Source organism: Monopterus albus, unplaced genomic scaffold (assembly GCF_001952655.1).
Source record: "Monopterus albus unplaced genomic scaffold, M_albus_1.0 scaffold8.1, whole genome shotgun sequence".
Taxonomy (NCBI): Eukaryota; Metazoa; Chordata; class Actinopteri; order Synbranchiformes; family Synbranchidae; genus Monopterus; species Monopterus albus.
The window spans coordinates 2,601,589-2,619,884 of NW_018127888.1; the positions used below are offsets into that span (position 1 = coordinate 2,601,589).

The 18,296-nt window shown below is 40.8% G+C and overlaps 1 protein-coding gene across 2 annotated transcripts in view; it reads right to left on the minus strand.

The window, feature by feature from the left end:
* Positions 1-1,261: 1,261 nt before the first annotated feature.
* The window catches only part of epha4l (eph receptor A4, like), a 56,499-nt gene continuing 39,464 nt past the window's right edge, over positions 1,262-18,296 (minus strand). Inside the window, exons 8-18 of one of the 2 annotated variants that reach the window (XM_020586989.1) lie at positions 17,314-17,425; positions 15,316-15,371; positions 14,718-14,831; positions 14,091-14,276; positions 10,446-10,507; positions 9,220-9,429; positions 8,968-9,117; positions 8,374-8,570; positions 5,996-6,154; positions 3,979-5,053; positions 1,262-2,322 (exon numbers count right to left, since the gene is read on the minus strand). In XM_020586989.1, the coding sequence (XP_020442645.1) occupies positions 4,939-5,053; positions 5,996-6,154; positions 8,374-8,570; positions 8,968-9,117; positions 9,220-9,429; positions 10,446-10,507; positions 14,091-14,276; positions 14,718-14,831; positions 15,316-15,371; positions 17,314-17,425 (1,361 nt within the window). In that variant the 3' untranslated portion in view covers positions 1,262-2,322; positions 3,979-4,938. Of the gene's footprint in view, positions 2,323-3,978; positions 5,054-5,995; positions 6,155-8,373; positions 8,571-8,967; positions 9,118-9,219; positions 9,430-10,445; positions 10,508-14,090; positions 14,277-14,717; positions 14,832-15,315; positions 15,375-17,313; positions 17,426-18,296 lie in introns of both variants that reach the window. The other variant, XM_020586980.1, reaches the window with a different exon arrangement.

The following is an 18,296-nucleotide window of genomic DNA, read 5'->3' on the forward strand; positions in this document are numbered from 1 at the left end:
TTTACATCCAACAACCATGTCATGTTGTCATAAGTCAAAATTAAAAAAAAATGTTTTACTTCTGGGCAAATTTATCAAACTCAGTTTTGCTAATCTTCCCCTCTAAGCTTGCCAAGAATCTGCAGAAGAGGCATATTTTCCCCAAGAGGCCGATAAACATCTCCTGCTGCAAACTTCAGAGGTTTCAATGTATGCATGCCTTGTGCTGGTGATTTCTCAGGAAATGTGTAAAATGGCATGTGGCTCAAAATTTGTCTGAGATCCATTTCTGAAACTGCCCTTTCTTCCCCCACCTCTCCCGGGCCCTTATCAAAGATTCAGGACAATCAGCGGTTTATCGCTGCTGGAAACGAGTGCAGGAAGCAGATGTTGTTCTGATTAAACACACACACATGCACTGCACCAAATGAGAGGTGCTTGTTGCTGCCTCAAGGCCTGAGAGGAGTTGAGGGCCAAGTCTTAGAATCTAGAGTCATGATATCTCCTGAACATGTGCCGCAGAGGGGGACAAACTGCCAACAGAGTGGCCATTTTTTATTGTATGTGTGTGTGTGTGTGTGTGTGTGTGTGTGTGTGTGTGTGTGTGTGTGTGTGTGTAGAGCAACAATGAAAAATAGAAAACAAGAACAGGTTCTTCTATTATGTAGTCTCCATTATATGCATTCATATAATGTAGTAATCAATGTATGACAGTTAATCAGCTCTCTCCTACAGACATACTGGCTGCAGTAACTGATGAAAATACTAATGGTCTTTGCATCAGACACTGCAGTATCCCTGTGTGTACGAATGAGAAGCAGGGAGATTGTCATATGGTTTCTACTTTAATAAGAATGCACTTTGGCACCCCTTTATTTTCTTCACTTTAGGCTATTATTTTACAAACTAGATATAAAAGGACATAAATAAATGACATAAGTTACATGTACCTAGAGCTCCTTGAAAAAAAAAATCATGATCATGTCAAAAAAAGTACAAAAAAAGACAGAGAATGTTAGATCTACATGGCTAGATCATATGGCATCGGAAGGCATACAATGACAAACATTAACTCTTACATTTTGTTAATTTTTTTTTCTTTTTTGTTTTTTCAAATCATCCGACATTTAAGTAAAGGATAAAAGTTTTTACAGTACATTCTGGTTTTCTTCCCCTTCCCAACATGTCTTGCATATGTCCAAACAGGTCCACTTTTGATAGATAAAAGCAAAAAAAAAAAAACATTGCCAAAAAAAAGGAAAGAACTAAAAAAAAATGGTAAGGACAGAGGTGTTTTGTATTATGAAGCCTCAAAAACTCTCACATAAGTATAGTTTAAAGAGATAAAGGAACAAAAGAAATATAGTCCATTGGGTTGAACCTGTAGCTGTATGTTGTGCTTTGGAAAAAAAAAATTAAAAATAGTTTTCCCTTCTTAAACACCTTTTCCTCTTCTGATCCTCTGTTGTGATGATTTTAACCTGCTCCCATTTTTATTTTCAGAGAGATTGTTCCCACATTTCTTCCTTGACTTGTCATAAACACAGGGAGTCCCAACTCCAGTATGTGTTTGACGTATTCGCACGGACAGGAGGCTTCTGATCACTCATGTCTGTGTCTCCGTATGTCCGTTTGCAAGCTGCTGTATCTGCCAGAACAAAAATATGTTGCATTCCATATAGCTGTTAAATAAATGCTGTTTCTGAGTAGAGTTTGCACAATGGGAGCAACACATCTTACATAGCTTTTTTTTTAGCTGATTAAAAAAAAAAAAAAAAAAAAAAAAGTCCAGCGTTTTTCTTTTTATATGAAAAACTGTTATCTCGTCTTCTCCACAGTGGCATGAAAAAAGACACAATTATTGATAGTACTTCAAAGACAATGTCATTCATACAGCTAGACACATACACACACACAACCATGCACACACGTCATTACACGCTTGTTATGTTACATGCAAACAAAACAAACCAATAAAAAAACAAACAAAAATAAATCACAAAATAAAATGAAACTTTGAAAAAAGTACAATACCTCTAGAACAGGGCTTCTCGATTATATTACATTCTTCTTATTGTCTCTTTTTATGCTGTTTAATCATTCATAGTAATTCCAGTACATTGCTTGATGGTCACAAACACACTGTGGCTAGTTTGTCAAGTTGACTTATTGTGGTGGTGGACATCCCAGACGCTTGGGAATGGATTTTTCATCTCACTGTTGGAGGAGACTCCATGGACAGGAGGGGGAAGCAGAAGTAGGAAGACGAAGAGGAGGAGGAAGAGGAAGAATTCTGGTCATGGATAGCAAGGCCAGAATCCTCTTTATGATGGACAGCAGCAGCTGGGGTAAAAGAAAGGAGGGGGGAGGAATAGAGAGGTTGCATAAGTCATGGAGGTTTTGAATGTAAACAATTTCTGCTTGAGATCCAGTCCTGACCAACAACCCCGCTCTCCAGCTTTAGCTCATCCACTAAACAAAACTGAGTGCCAAAGCCACATCATTCAGAGTGCAAATAGCCGCTCAAAAGGGGGGAAATATAGATTTTGTAGCAATTATGTATTTACCTTGTGTGCGCCACATGCTGTTGTGTGTACATAATATGAGAAACATGCCCTTGACTTGCTTGCACACATCAAAAACCCACCAATCGGCATTTAATGAGTGTTAGTATTAGACAAACCCTCAGTGCTATTGCACTGTGCTTTCTTCTAATGCCAACAGAAGGAAACCTATTGTAAAGTCTTCAACATTCCTCAAGCAGGAGATATTATAACCCATTAACGTCCAGTAATTGTTATAGGCATTGCTTTAAAAAAATAACACAAAAGCCTGAAGAAAATGATTTTATACTAATTATACATACATACATACATATATCAGCCTCTGCTTTAAAATTCTTCTATGCACTTTTTAATATTTGGTTAACACTACACAGTATAATTAAATCGATATAAATACAGAGGAGAAAATATTAGAAACAGCCCTCTAATGAAATACAGTTTAACAGCATGTTTGTTCATTAATTAATCACTAAACCAAAATAATGATGAAAATTTCATCATCATTAATTATTTCATTTTTTTGAAATGCCAACAAGTCTCTGGTTCTCTGGATATATAGAAAATTTAATTTTGGGGGATTTGAAGTGTTGTTTGGTTAAAGAAAACTATTTTTTTTCACTATTTTATAGACAAAACAATACATTGACAAAATGATTGTCAGATTAATCATAAATAAAATAATTATGAAGTGCAGCCTGTAAATCCACTGTAAAATTGAATCAGCACCTCTCCAAATCGCTTATAATTAAATCTTAAAATGTTAATGGATAGCTGTTGTGTTAGACTGCATTAGTTTTATCTACTATTACATTGTTTAATTACATGGCAACAGAGTGTATAAAACAAATTAAATAAATCAATGCCATCGCTTAAACTATGTAAGTGACTAAGTCTTGAACTTGCTGAGAAAATAAAAAATATGGGGCGTGTGTTAAAACACAAATGATCATAGAAAATCAAAATATGGAAATTTGATCTAGAGTTAACCAAAAAGAAGGATCAGTCAGCAGTAGCTACTAAAATGAATCAAGGCCCTTTTGTTAAGGCCTAGTGTAAAGTTACACCCAAGAGCACCTCCTAATATTTCCTGGAAAGTGTTTTCTGAGCTCTGGTGGGCTCTGGTGTCTGGCTGACTGGGAGTCAGCAGCTGATTAATTCTTCTCATTAACACACCAGCAGCATCAGGCCAGCAGACTGATCACAGACCAGTGGCTATTGATCTGCTCTGGCTGCCTGAGGTCGTGCAATCCAGTTGTTAATTAACACAGTTTCTGGAGCTGAGGGCCCAGTGATGGGAGAGGAAGGGGGACCATCTAATGAATCTTACAGACTTTTATTGGCCTGATATTAATAGCATACTGCAATAATAAAGGGAGCTATAATCAATTACATTTATTTGTTTTGTAACAAAAAATGAAATAGTCTTGAATCTTACCTTAATGACATTTTAAATAATCCTCAGCGCATTTCCTTGTTTATTTTCTTGGCAATGATGATGCTGATGATTCTGATTCATTCTGCGTCCACAATCCTTTGCTCCACCCTTTTGTCCTCATAGGGATATGAATGGAAGAATCCAAATTGTGTGTTTATCTGAAGTGAGGCAGAGCATTTTGGGAAGAAAGGGGAGTGGGAAGGCTCCTATGGAAGATCAAAGACATTCTCGGCAACATCCTGAGGGCAACAAAATACAGCGTTCTGGGAGAAGAACAAGAACAGAACAGAGCCAAATACAACAAGAAGCTCCTCAAAAAAAAAAAGTCCTCCTGCACCGCCATCTCCCCTTGAAATCCAACCCTCAACCTCTCAGATTCACTGTTTATATCTGATAGTCAGGGTCCTCCATTTTGTCTGTGACATATCAAACAGATCCAGCTGAGAGAGAGAACAATGGTGGCCATGGTAGCCTGTGAGTCTCACAGAAACAATTCATGTACAATAAACAGTCAAAATTTAAAAAAAAAAATCTGATCCGTGGGTTATTCCAGAAAGAAAGGTCCAGAAACAACACTCTGCCCCAAGAGAAGGAAGAAAGGTATGATTCCCCTCTCCCTCATTTTCCTTCCTGGCCATTAAAAGCACTCCAGATTGGCCCCTTGGAAATACTTTTCCAGCCATCCCTCCATCTATCCCAACATGCTGTAGACACATAGAAGCATCCCATTCTCCAACACAACAAAAAAAGGGCAAAGGTCAGATTTTTTTTTTAAAAAGTGCCATTTTCACCACTTTTTTCTTCTTCATCAACATCTTCTTTTTAGATCCAATTTAAAGTGCATGAATGAGGTAACATAGTTTGTCTTTTTTTTATATTTAACATTTTTTGTTTATTTATTTATTTTCATATGAAACAAAGTCGCTTTGCTTCCGTTTCCGTTATCTTAGTTTAAACCTCTCAAACGGGAACCATTCTGCCTTGCATTTGTTGCATTTGGGACAGCATTCCCTGGACGCTGGTCAGGATCTTGTTCTGGTGCGCTGCAGAGGAAATACCTATGCGAGCCATGTCCCTGAAAAAGAAAAACAGGGAAAGGGGTGTTTTTAGGACCAAGGACAACAATAACAAACATATGGAGACCTGATCAACATGATGAATTTTACAGGCTTTCTGTGGAAACTGCCCTGATAGTTTAACTACAGTTTAGGGAATTTCACTTGCCAACACAACAATCCTAATCACGTCATAGGTGAAAAATTTAGATTTTACAGACAACGAACAAAGAGTAAAAAACATTTGACTTTGCAAAAAAATGCCATGGATTCCATGCTAATTTTAAAGGAATAGTTTAGCTATAGTTTGGACATTTTGGATAATACATTTATATATTTATTTGCTTTCTTGTATATCAAATATGAAGCTAAAACCAAAAAGCAAACAAGTTAGCTTAACTAAAGACTTGGAGCAAGGAGGAAGTGTAGCTGGAATTACAGCTACACACTGGAACTAGTTCTAGCACTTAACTCGCCTAAAACTACAACTTGTAAATTTTACATCCCTGTTTGTGCATAAATTATGCAATTAGGAAATAAGTTAATGAGTAGAATTTATAGATGGACCTCCACAGTCAATCTTCTAATTCAACTTTGGGCAAGACATTAACCATATATCAAACACTGTTTAAGAATAAACCTGGGTGGTTTTTTAAAATGTCATCTTTATTGCTAAACAGGTTGTAAAACTAATGAGTCATATTCTTCTTAAACTTAGTAATTAATTCAGGCTATAAACTGTGACACACATGAACATATATTCATAAATATTCTGGAATAATTGTTCATTTTCTCAAAAGTAGTGTAGTGATCTGACTCATGTTTTTTAGTGACACTTCTAAAACTGTTAAGTGTTGTCATCACACACAGAATTCAGTTACTATAAAAATGTTTTTTGCCTTCTTTTCTTTTTTCTATTTGCTCTTTCACTTCCTCTCTCATATTCTGTCCTTTCTACTCACTCTTGTGTCATGTGGACCACGGCTTCTGGAGTGGTGTAGCCGGCGGCAGTGAAGTTGTCACTGTATTTCTCCATGCCAATGGCCTGTAGCCAGTCTTCCACCGTACCCACACCCGAGGACGCCTCAGGGCTTCCTGGCTCCAACAGGGTGGTGTTGGGTCTATTGTGGGTGGACGAAAGACGAAAAATGTGAAAGAATGGAGAATTAAACTAATGAACTTAGGCTCTACAGACGCTGTATCAGGTTTCACTTTGGTTCTATAATTACAATCAGCACCTGAAGCAGCCGCATTCTGTATGCCAAAGCCATGACGTGTGCAACAATTTGTGCAAACGGACAATAAATGTTGCATTCTGGTCAAGTGCTTTTCACTTAAAAGTTAATGATTTGTTTTCTTATGCAGTCTGGCATGCCACTGTTTCTTAATAAAGACAGCAACACGGGCATCACGGGAATTTGTTTTCTTATTCCCGAAAACAATGCTGTACAGTAGAAACAGGAGGCCATGACACATATGCATCATGCGATGACAGGTACCCACAAACTGTAAAACACACACTGCTACATTTCTCTCTGGCTTTCCCTCCTTGATGGGATCAGCAGGTCTGTCAGGTTGAACTCTGTACAGTGTCCCTGTTTTGTGGGTCCTACCAGAAACCAAGCCAAATCAAACATTGTTCCTCCTGGGTGTGACCGACACAGTGAGTTAAATCTCATTTTACAGAAGCGCACCACCCGGGCACACTTCGGTGAATTTCCTACTCAGAGATGTTCCCCCTCACATTCAGATATTCACCAGCAGATTTACCTTCCTCCTTTATTTCTATCCTCCCTTTCTGTTGAGCGTGTTAGCAGTGGTGTCAACCATGAAAGATTTACAAGGGTCCAGTGGGTCTGAGTCAGTGGCGGCCTCGTCCCACTCTGGTGACTTCCTCACCCTCACACATTCTTTATTTCACTTTATTATTCTGTCTTTTTTTAAAACAAGGATGTTGTGTTGAAGTGTGAGAACAGGATTTCAGACACCTTAATAAGTCATCTCTACTCAGTAGGTAGAAAGGACTATGCACAGGGATCTTTTTTCTCTCACACAGACACAAGCTCTACTTTCTGCTTCCCTCTTGTAACTGTAAAAGCAGCATTTATAGGATTCAGTTCTGCTAATTGCTCCACAAGGGCTCCCCTCTCACTCTCGTTGTGTCCCATTAGGTGTGCATGTGCATCCACACTTGCGTAGGTTCACACACTCGTTAAACTCAAACAGACTCCTACTGGGGTGCGCCAAATCTGTAAACACACATAGGTCATTCTTAACACGTTTAGCCGCTGGAGAGTAATGGTGTCGGAGCTGAAGCTTTGTGTTTGTTTTTAAATCAGCATTACATCGTAATTCTCCCCCCTGGCCAGAGTGGCTACATTCCTGAGTATACAGCACCATTAAAGCTAGTTTGCAGAGAAATCCATTATGGAGGGATTGGGTTTGTGCTGAAAAGAGCCACACGTTGCTGGTAGATAATGTTTAATGGTGAATGTAAACACCGGAGAGAGAACAGCAGTGTGTGTGTGTGTGTGTGTGTGTGTGTTTAGATGTGACAGTGGAGCCATATTACTCCTTTCTAGTTTATAAGTTATCATTTTTAGCCTAGTTTGAATATAAATTTGATCAAAAACATACCTATTTATACAAAAATTATGAAGTGAACTTATAAATACAGTTGTCTTACAGCTGTATAATGTAATCCCCCTCTAAACAAAGTGATATTACCAGATATTGTTGGTAAAATTCAACAGAATTCTTTGAAACAGGTATCACATGTCCAAACTTTTTCCGTCTAGTACTGCCATTCAAAACCTTATGATTATTATGAAAGAAACTGTTTTTTTTTCTTCTTCTTTTAATTTTAGACAAATAAGGGGGTTAAATTATCTAGTTATTTACTTTGGCAAAGATTAGAAGTTGAGTAAGTTTGAAAAATTAAATATAACTTTGAGTAACAGAAATAGGTTTTTTGTTATTTTCTAATATTCCTCATTATCATTCGGTGGGGATGACTATGATTTTGGGACCTAGATTGCCCTTCCTAAAATTTGTGATTCTATAACTAGTAAAAGTGCTTTTGTGTGTCTGTTTGGGTGTTCAGAAAATCTGAGCATCTGTGTGAAATGACTCTTATTAACATTCTTGGTGCAAAAAAAAAAATTTAATGTCCCCTGAAATTTTTCGCTTCGTGATATCATAAACCTCTACAATTGTGTGATGTTTGCCCAGGGGCCCATCAGCTCATGATGCGTCCGGGTACATGTATAACAAAAAATATGTCTTCTTATTTTGAGCTACAGTTCATATTACAGTATCTGCCTGTGACCAGCCCTCTCACCTGACAGTGGTCTCTCCCCCAGTCCTTTTCAGAGTGTTGGGATTGCGGATCAGTTTGTCCAGCATGTTGACAATCTGTCCAAACTTTGGGCGGTCGGCTCTCTCTCTCTGCCAACAGTCCAGCATGAGCTGGTGGAGCGCCACGGGGCAGTCCATGGGTGGTGGCAGCCGATAGCCCTCATCAATAGCCTTGATCACCTGGACAGTAGATTAGTACTGCTGAAAATCATTTTGTTTCAGAGATAGTCAAATTGTAATGAAAACTGTAGTCAATTTTACTAAAGCTATGTCATTGTCCCTCTAACTTTAAACATTATTTTTAATCACCTTGCTTTAGTCACATTTACAAGACATTTGGTTATGAATAAGTGAAATTCCTTATTACTTATTAGTGGCACTATAAATATAAATGCAATGTGTAATGACAACAAGGTATACACTGTTGGTGTTTCATCACCTTGCAGGTAATTTGATTATGAAACCAAAGTTAAAATGATGAACAAAAATGAGAATTATTGTTCCTGCTCTAACATCACACATTAATTCAGGCTGTATATTATTTATTCTGCCTATGATTAAATTTCCTCAGACTTACATCTTGGTTACTCATGTCCCAATATGGTCGCTCGCCATATGACATCACCTCCCACATGACAATTCCGTAGCTCCACACGTCGCTGGCCGAGGTGAATTTTCTGTAAGCGATGGCCTCTGGAGCCGTCCAGCGGATGGGGATCTTCCCTCCCTGTAAATGAAAGACAGGCAGATTAATGAAAGCTGACAAGTAAGATGACACAGACAGGCTGCTGACTCAGCCAGACATATGTTCGCCTACACACACACTCACCCTGGTGGTGTACGCAGCTTCCGGGTCATCCTCCAGCACTCGAGACATGCCAAAGTCAGACACCTTGCATACCAGGTTGCTATTGACCAGGATGTTGCGAGCTGCCAGGTCACGGTGGACGTAACTCATGTCTGACAGGTACTTCATGCCCGACGCGATGCCACGCAGGATGCCGACCAGCTGGATCACCGTGAAGCGACCGTCATTCTTCTGTAGAAAAGCAGGCATCTTCAGTGTTTGGGGAAGATTCAATTGCAAATATTTCACGTTTGTCACAGTGTCAATAATGATTTTTACTGTTAGGGTTGCCCAGTACAATTTAGTTCAATTCAATTAATTCAGCTTTACACATGTAACCTCTGTCCTGCAGCTGCAGCTATTAATGTGTGTGTTTTTGAATAAGACAGTTTTGTCTTAACCTTGAAACAAGCAATTTGGCTTAAAAAAAAAAACTGAACAGAAGGTCTTCTTGCTAGCATTTTTGGACCTTTCACCTGCATCCCAGGGTCTTCCCGACCAGGTGGTTTCTGTGGTCAGTGATCTCCCACAGGTACTGTATGTACAATATTTAAGCTCCATACATGGGTCACTTGGTGAGAAGTAAGCTATACCTATCTCCTGAGGAGCAATTTAAGATGCCAACAAAGTCAACATTGAGTTTCTTTTAAATTTTTGAACATGGTGCTTGCGTTTTCATATGCATATTGTGACTTGGTTATAAATGATTGCACATTTAACTGAGAAAAAGTTGAGTTTTAGATAGTCATAATAGAATTAAATATAAAACATTTAATCTTTATATTTATCTTGCACTGCAGGTACATCATATGTAGAAGTGCTTGTAAAAATCCATTTAAAAAACTCAAAAGCTTAAAACTGTGTTATCATTGTACAAAAAGTAATTTGTGCAAAATGACTGATGCCAAGTCAACACAACTTAACTGTTTTTATTTGTCTTACATAAGATTATGCACTATATACTGGATAAAGGTATTAACTACAATGTAAAATGCAGCGAACCCTGGAAACACAGAGGTGAAATCTGCACCACCCTCCTTGTCAGAAAACAATAAGTTGATCAAGAAGGTCGACTAAAATTAGGATATTTGTGAACAAACATTTATAATGTTGATGGATTACATTACAGAGATAAGAAGAGATCGGCAAACTACAGTCATCTCGCACAACCACATGCACATGCGCACAGACATAAACACATGACTGACCCTCAGGAATGCATCCAGTGATCCGTTTTCCATGTACTCTGTGATAATCATCACTGGCTTACCTAGAGAGAGAGAGAGAGTGAGAGAATGAAAGGCAGCTGATTATGGTGGTAAACGATGCGCATCATAGCCTGACAAGGTGGGGGGGGGGCTGCTTGAGGGAATGTATCAGTGTATATGTTGTGTGTGTGTATTAGAACATCCATCTCTGTCCTGTAGTGATTTAATTAGCCCAGTGTTATGTTGCCTTGACATCCCCCTTCTTTCCCTGCACATGTGTCTCCACTGAAACAAAAAACCAGTGCACACACTCACACACAGATACACACACCATCTTGGGTCTATGCAAATATGAAGTGATGCATTATCCAAAGTCCCATCACAGTCACCCACCCAGTCCCTCTGACCCGCTATTTATGTCACTCACTGTCCCTTTGCCCTCTTTCTCCTCTGCCAACTTTAGATGCATCTGTCACTCTCCTGCTAGCTCCTCACTATTACTTTCTTTTTTCTTCCCTCACTCCTACTGTCTCTCATCCACCCAACCAATCTCAGCCACTCCTCTCTGGCCTTTTTCACCCCATCCCTCTGCCTTCCTCTCTCTGTCTCTCTTGGGGGAGCCCCTGTGTCTTTATCTGAGCTGGGGCAGGCGGAGGAGAGGGTGGACATTCCCTGGTGGGTCTATGTCTGTCTTTGGTGGTGAGGGAGGACAATGGGCATGAGTAGAGAGGGAGAGAGAAAGAGAATGAGGAAATAAGGAATGGAAGGGAGGGTGGCTTGTTTTTGTCCAAAAACGGCGACAAGCTGGTGCCTAACCAGCCATGGCAACAACACATGCCGAAAAGAGGTGCCACAAATTTCTCCTAGGATTGCACTGCTGACTTAAAGCTAATGCTTTGAGGGGAGGTTACATGAAATCTCTAGTCTGCTCCAGCAGAAGCAGCACAAAGTCAGCTGAGCAGTTGGCAGCTGAGATCTTAAAGGTGAAGTTCCTCCACTCCACAGCAGGCCTCTTGCCATGAGAAGCCGTTAGTCACCACTTTACCCACCGTGTGATTGGCACTCATTAATTATGGGGCGATGCCCCAAAAACAGGAAGTGGAGTTAAAGTTGGGGGAGGCTGGGGGCCCTCTTTGTCAGCCATCTTTGTTCCTTTTGTTGTGTGCCTCTGCCCCAGGGCTGCCAGTGATTGACAGCTCCAAAATCAAGTCTGAAGAGCGCCTGACCTGCGACCTTAAACTCTCGCCTTCCCAGCCCCGCCCTCTTCCTCCCAGGCCATTTTCATGCTAATTCCTTGTTTACTGAATACGCCCTGCCGTTTCTGGCAATGAACCCACGGCAAGGGCCCCGTCAGTGGGCCGATTATCACCTGCCAACAAAACGGGAAAGGGAAAAACGCATCAGGGGACAATATTGGAGGAACATTGGGCAAACTCTCTCTGGAGACCCTGGCGTTTGCAGTGAACAAAGGCCTGCCTTTTAAAAGCAGATCTTTTCTAAATTACCATGCTCTTTCTTTATGTAAATCAGCCATTAAGCATATCACGTCTAATTCTGAGCTCTAATGGAGGCTAGATTTTAATTAGACACTAACATGATAGAAACATTAAGCTTATACAGACTTCAAGATGGTGGACTATGGCCAGCAGTCCTCAGTGAGAGATTTTTGCACATTTATGTATTTTAGTGCCTATTTGGAATTCCTCCATAATTAATAAGGCTTAATTGGCTCTGTTGGACATGCCAGCAAACTGAGGCCAGATTGAGAATTCCTTTTAACTTGATTGTAATGGAGAGAGGAAAGCAATTCAAATAATGGATTTTTAATAGATTCCACTGACATACTCAAGTGTGAAGGACTAATTTGCCCAAAACTTGTGTCAAGCTCTCAAAAGTAAGAGTGGAAGGTGGTGGAGTGGGAGTTATCGGATGTCCTTCTAGCTTTGGCTCACCATCTTTTTATGTCAACTCTTGTTGTTGCTGTGTCACGTGCTTCTCCTTCCTCTCTCACCCGTCTCGCTCCATCTCTTTCTTTTTCAGCCTCTGGTTCAGTAGTTCTACCACCCTCTGCTTTCTCTCTCTGTCGTTCCCGCTGTTCTTCTCTGTCTTCTCTCTAATCCATCAGCTCCTAAGCGCCTCCCTGTCTCTTTCTCTCAGTGTCTCTATTTGCACCTTCCCTGGCTGCTGCTCGTCTCAGATTTCTTTTCCTTCCTCCTGTCCATCTGTCTGCCTTTTCTCTGTCTTTCTCATTCCATCGCTGCGAGGTCTGAGAGGTCATTCCCCGTGGTGAGAGGTGTGATAGGTGATAAGCAATTCTGCCTCTGCTGCTGTTCACTTTCAGCTCCGGCTGGGCTAAGTGTGTATGTGTGCCTACAGTATATTTGTGTCTGTCTGTACACCGTGTACAAGAGTGAGAGAGATGCTGTTATCTAGCACAGATAGGGCCAGGCTGTTCTGTCACGAAACATTAAGGCACTTCATCCATCTAACCTGAGTCGAGGCTGGCTATCAGCTATGGTAACACTCGTGCACACATGCATGCAATCAAAGGCATGCAGACGGCAACATGTGCTGACAAGTCATTTGCACATACACACACACTAGCTTAAAAAAGACCATCGCAGGAAAGTGTAAAAGGTAGAAAGAAACACAGAGACACAGAGGAGAGCCAAGGGCAGAGGGAGGGAGATTTGGCCAGTGTTTTGTGGCCATGCAGCAGCAGATAGAGGAGGGATAGGGTATCACTCCCTAACCCCAAACACATTTACAGCTGACACCATGATTAATGAGTCTAGTGCTGTGCTACAGGGCCTGTTCTTGGACCCATTAGACCCCCTCCCAACTGTCCAGCTACCTCTAACTCCACTTCTCCAATTCCTGGACCTCTTCCATCTGGACAAAGCCCACCTGGGGATACCCAGGATGGTAAGTATGGGCAACACACATACAAGCACAAATACAAGCATGTACATGTGCAGATACGGGTATCCGAACATAAGTGCTCATATATCTGTAGATACTGTAAATACAAAAGCATTACAGCACACAATTCCACACCAACACACACCTTTGGCTAATAAAGTTTGTCCCTAGACTCACCTTTCTCCAAAGTCACCCAAAACCACAGATATAGTTTGTAATGATTTATTGTTACATTTTTTTAAGAGAGAAAGAGGACAGCAGAAATGGATGTGCTGTCTATGTTATTATAACAGTCATTGTGTTTGCAAATGGGTTAGTGTGTTTGTGTGTGTGTGTTCTTGTACTTGCAACATAGTGAAGACCAAAAAATATATATATATTTTTTTTTTGCTACAGAGCGAGGACATTTTGGCAGGTCACCCTAACATCCTCACTTTCTGAAACACCTTTTAGAGGGTTAAGACTTGGTTTTAGGGTTCAGGTTAGAGTTAGGTTTAGGTTAAATGTTAGGGTACGGAGCTAGGGAATGCATTTTGTCAGCAAGTGTCCCCCCAAATATAGAAGACATGACTGTGTCTATGTGTTTGAGCAGGGCATTATTTCGTGTCCCCAAAACAGCATTCTTTTTAAATAGTGAAAGAATTATGCATTCAACTATGTTCTTTCCATCATTTGGAAATAGAAACATTCTTAAACACCAACAAACTCAAAGGCTTCACATACATTTGGTGACAACGCCCTCTAGGTGAATGATGTTTGGGTGGTCAAACTGGCCCATGATGCTGGCCTCGGACAGGAAGTCCCTCCTCTGCTTGTCAGTGTAGCCGGCCTTCAGTGTCTTGATGGCCACGCAGATCTCCCTCTTCCCTGGCATCTTCAGGCGGCCGCTGCAGACCTCGCCAAACTCCCCTAAAGACACACGGTCGAATTGAAAATGTGGAATGATAATACTCAAGCACTCTGACACTACAGTGCATGGACTATAAATCACAGCAAGAAGGGGGTAGGTGAAGGTTGTGCCTGTGTGTGTGTATGAGTGTCTGTGAGTGTGTGTGCAGGTTAGGAGGGGTCCACTTTAAACATTGATCAGGGCCTCTAATCCCTCACACCCCTCCTCTCCTCACCCACTGGAGCAGAGAGAGGGAAAATGGATATTGATTCTTTCTCTTTATTATTTTGTCATTGGGTGACTTTACTCTGGCCACAGGAATAGCATGTACAACATATTTAGCCTCCACTGATATTTTTTTTGTTTTTACTCGTTGACCTCTCTAGAGGCAGACCAAATGTTACTGTCAGGGAAAACAGTTTTTTATTCTCAAGTAGTGTAAGATAGAAAAAAAAACTCACCAATGCCTATAACTTTCTCAATCTTGATACAGGAGGCATCAATCTCTTTGGCAAACTCCCGGACAGCTTGGTTTGGGTCCTCGTAGGTAAAGGGGTCAACATATATCCTCACTCCTGAGAAAAACGTTTGCAACAGAGGAAGTAAGGAAGCAATAAATAAATAAATAAAATAAAGAGGCGAGTGAAAAATGAATGTTAATTCATTCTGGCAACTACACTCCATCTGTTCTTTATTTCCATCATGCTTCAGGCTACACCACCTTCCTCTGTGGAGTCTCTCCTCCTCCTCCTCCTTTCGCCTCTCCATTCCTCACTTCATACTCTGACTCCATTACTTTTCATGTCACTACGTCTGACTCCAGTGAAGATGGAGCTCATTAACTTGAAATTTTTGTGGGATGCAAATAACAGTGCTGATGACTTGATAATGAGATGTTTGGAGCATGTCAGGATGCAAGTACATTAACTTCTATATAGTTAGTTTTTCTCCCATTTTATAGGCTTCATTTGTGGTTTGTGTGCAACCCGTGAACACACCTGACAGCGCTAATGTTTTTCAATTACAACGTGTGTAGGTGGAGTGTTAACTACGAGTTACCTTGATGAAAGTGCTTCTCTTCATCAGAGTCCTGCTTGGCCTTGCTGTACTTACTCCTTCTGGGGGCAAAAACAGCAGGACAGTCAGTCGCAGTAGATTTACAACTTTCAAACATCAAGGAGTATGTGACTAAAAATCAAAACATGTGTCCCATGTAAAAAGAAAAAATTATAATAATAATAGAACACAAGTGTCAATTCAGTAAACCAAATTAAAACCTCAACCAAGACTCCTACTTATACCCCAATTAAATTATGTGAAGAGGCGACACAATCGCTGATTACTGATGAGACACTGATATTCTTGATATAATTATTTATTTAAAAGTCCTCATTACAAAGCCAGTCATTTTTTTAAGGCTAACTTTAATCAAATTTTCATGTTTTTTGTGATTTTCTTTTCTTGATATTTGCACTTAGTTATAAAAGCTTTAAAGAATAGTTCAGCATTTTGGAAAACACACATTCTTAGCAAAAGTTTAATGAGAAGATAGACACTGATCATGTCTCTACAGTAAATCTAATGGTACAACAACTGGCTTCAGTATTAAAATGTTGCTTATATGTTAATGTGTCAGTAGAAAAAATCCAAAGACTATTTGAAAAGGGCCAGTCTGCATAATGAGTATTTTAACATTTAATACACACACTTTACTACTAACATCCATGTAAGATTGTGTTTATTAAAGGATTGTGTCTGTAAACGATTGGCTTTAAATTGTGCTATTACTACTTTAAGGGAAGTAAAATATATACCAGCACTGAAGGTTTCTGAGGGCCACAACGCATACAAGCAACAACAAGGAGTAGAGAACCCAGCTATAAATTAATCCTGGAGAAGATGCAGTTGAAGCCCTCTCAATCCCTCAGGCAGCCCAAGGCCTGTGCTTATATTGATGTGTTGGGTCTGTGGTGGAAATGGCCAGATGTGCGGGACATTGTCCTCCTCTGTAGTTGTGTAGTGATGGTAAACAACTACATGATTACAGTCCCTCCCCACAATCACAGGATGGCCGCAGCAGCAGCACAATGACAGCGGCCATCACATGCATATAAAAAAGGCAGAGGCAACCACCTGCTTGGCTGGGGAGAGAGGCAATCACATGGAAAAGGAGACAACACACACACACACACACACACACACACACACACATAAATCAACAGCCCCCTTCACTCCCTATCATTCTCAACACCAACACGCACACATGCAAACAATGATTTGGTTTCCACATAAAGAGGCACACTCATACACATAAAGGGATCAACAAATGCTCATTAAAGGCACATGCATACAACTGCAGGAATCAACACACAAGCCATTAACACTCCCCTTCCCCCCACTGTCACCATACACATGAAAACAAGGATGTGCACCAACATACACACACACACAGGGGGAGTGTGTTTAACACCCTGAGGTGAAGCAGCCCCATCTGCATGTAATCCCATCTGTGTGACGATGCTTTCGGCCTGCTCGCTGTTTAACACCCTGAGATTGGGTCACTGCAAATCCACCTGATGCCTCGTCGTCTCACTCTCTCTCTCTCTGTGCTCTATCTTCTGCTTCTCATCGCTTGCTTGTCTCATTGTCCACCCTTCTATCCCTCTTCCTCTTTCTGTTTTTTCCCCCTTTTATTGTCTTCACGGCTGTCAGCAAGGCGTAGCGGGAGAAAATAAGCAGCGTCCAGAATTACAGCCATGTAGAGATGCGGGGAGCAGGGAGGGGGCATGGATGCAGGAGACAGGGAGTGAGGGGTCGCTGATTGCATCTCTTCAGCTGTCAGGGCTGTCAATCACAACTCCAGTGTGGCAAGTCATCACTCTTTCAATGTGAGCAAGTCGCACTAGCTGTCTGGGTCGATGTGTGTGTGTGTTTGTGCGTTTTGCAATGAGGTCCTTCTTCTGACAGCAGTTTTTCTTGCTGTTAAGCAAGACATCTCTCATCTGGGAGGAAAAAGGGAGAGACAGAAAGCAGAAGAGACAGAGGGATGAAGCTCACCTTCGGCTGATGATGAAAGCGCTGATGAGGATGATGAGGAGCACCACACTGCCCACCACAGACACCAGTAACACTGTGGAGTTGGCTCCATCACCGATTATGGGGGCTGGGACTGAGAAAGAGCGAAGAAAAAGGAGAAAGGTGGAGAGTAGAGGATTCAGGATGGGAGGAACATTGAACAGAGACAAAGAGCAAAATCAGTATCATTGCTCTCCATCAAGCCACTACACAAGAGCCACTGTACCTTATGTGTTTATCAGTCATTGACCCCCCCACCCACACACACACACACACACCAAATTACACCGTGTGTCACTCTTCTTTTATCACTCTCCCTCTCCAGTACAATACACATGCAGTGTTTGTCCTTGTTCCCTATCCTTCCATTCCCTACTATTTTGCATGCTTCACTGAGAGACAATGACAGACCATTAGGGTGTGTGCTTGACCGTGTCATCATCATGCACTGCTGCCTCTATTTGCATTACAAAGGGGACACCTGGGCTTACATCTTGAAACCCTCTACGTCATAATCTGCCAGTAACTATCCACATTATGTGGAATAATATTGACTAGAGGAAATCGGAGATGTTAAGAGAAGGTAAACAGTTGGGTTTTCTTGAAAACATATTATTGAACTGATGATTTCTTTCTAGGCTCATTATTTGAATTCATTCCAACTCCTTAACTTCCAGACTTACCCTTTTGTTTGACCTTAAGTAGCTTTAAGGTTGTTAAAATCATCTTATTCCACTCTGCCTGACAATAATCAATATATTTTGTATTAGCTTGTCCCAGGCATCTACATTGTTTATGTGGCTGCTCCACTGCATCAAATGGAAATCTTTGTAAATTTAGGGAACGCCACTAGACTTTAAAAGAAAATTTGGTGCATTTTAACAATTTCTGGCTGCATTGTACGAGTCTGTACTGCAGTTTAAAAGGCTAATTTTAAATTTTGATGTGGGCATTGGTATTTTAGG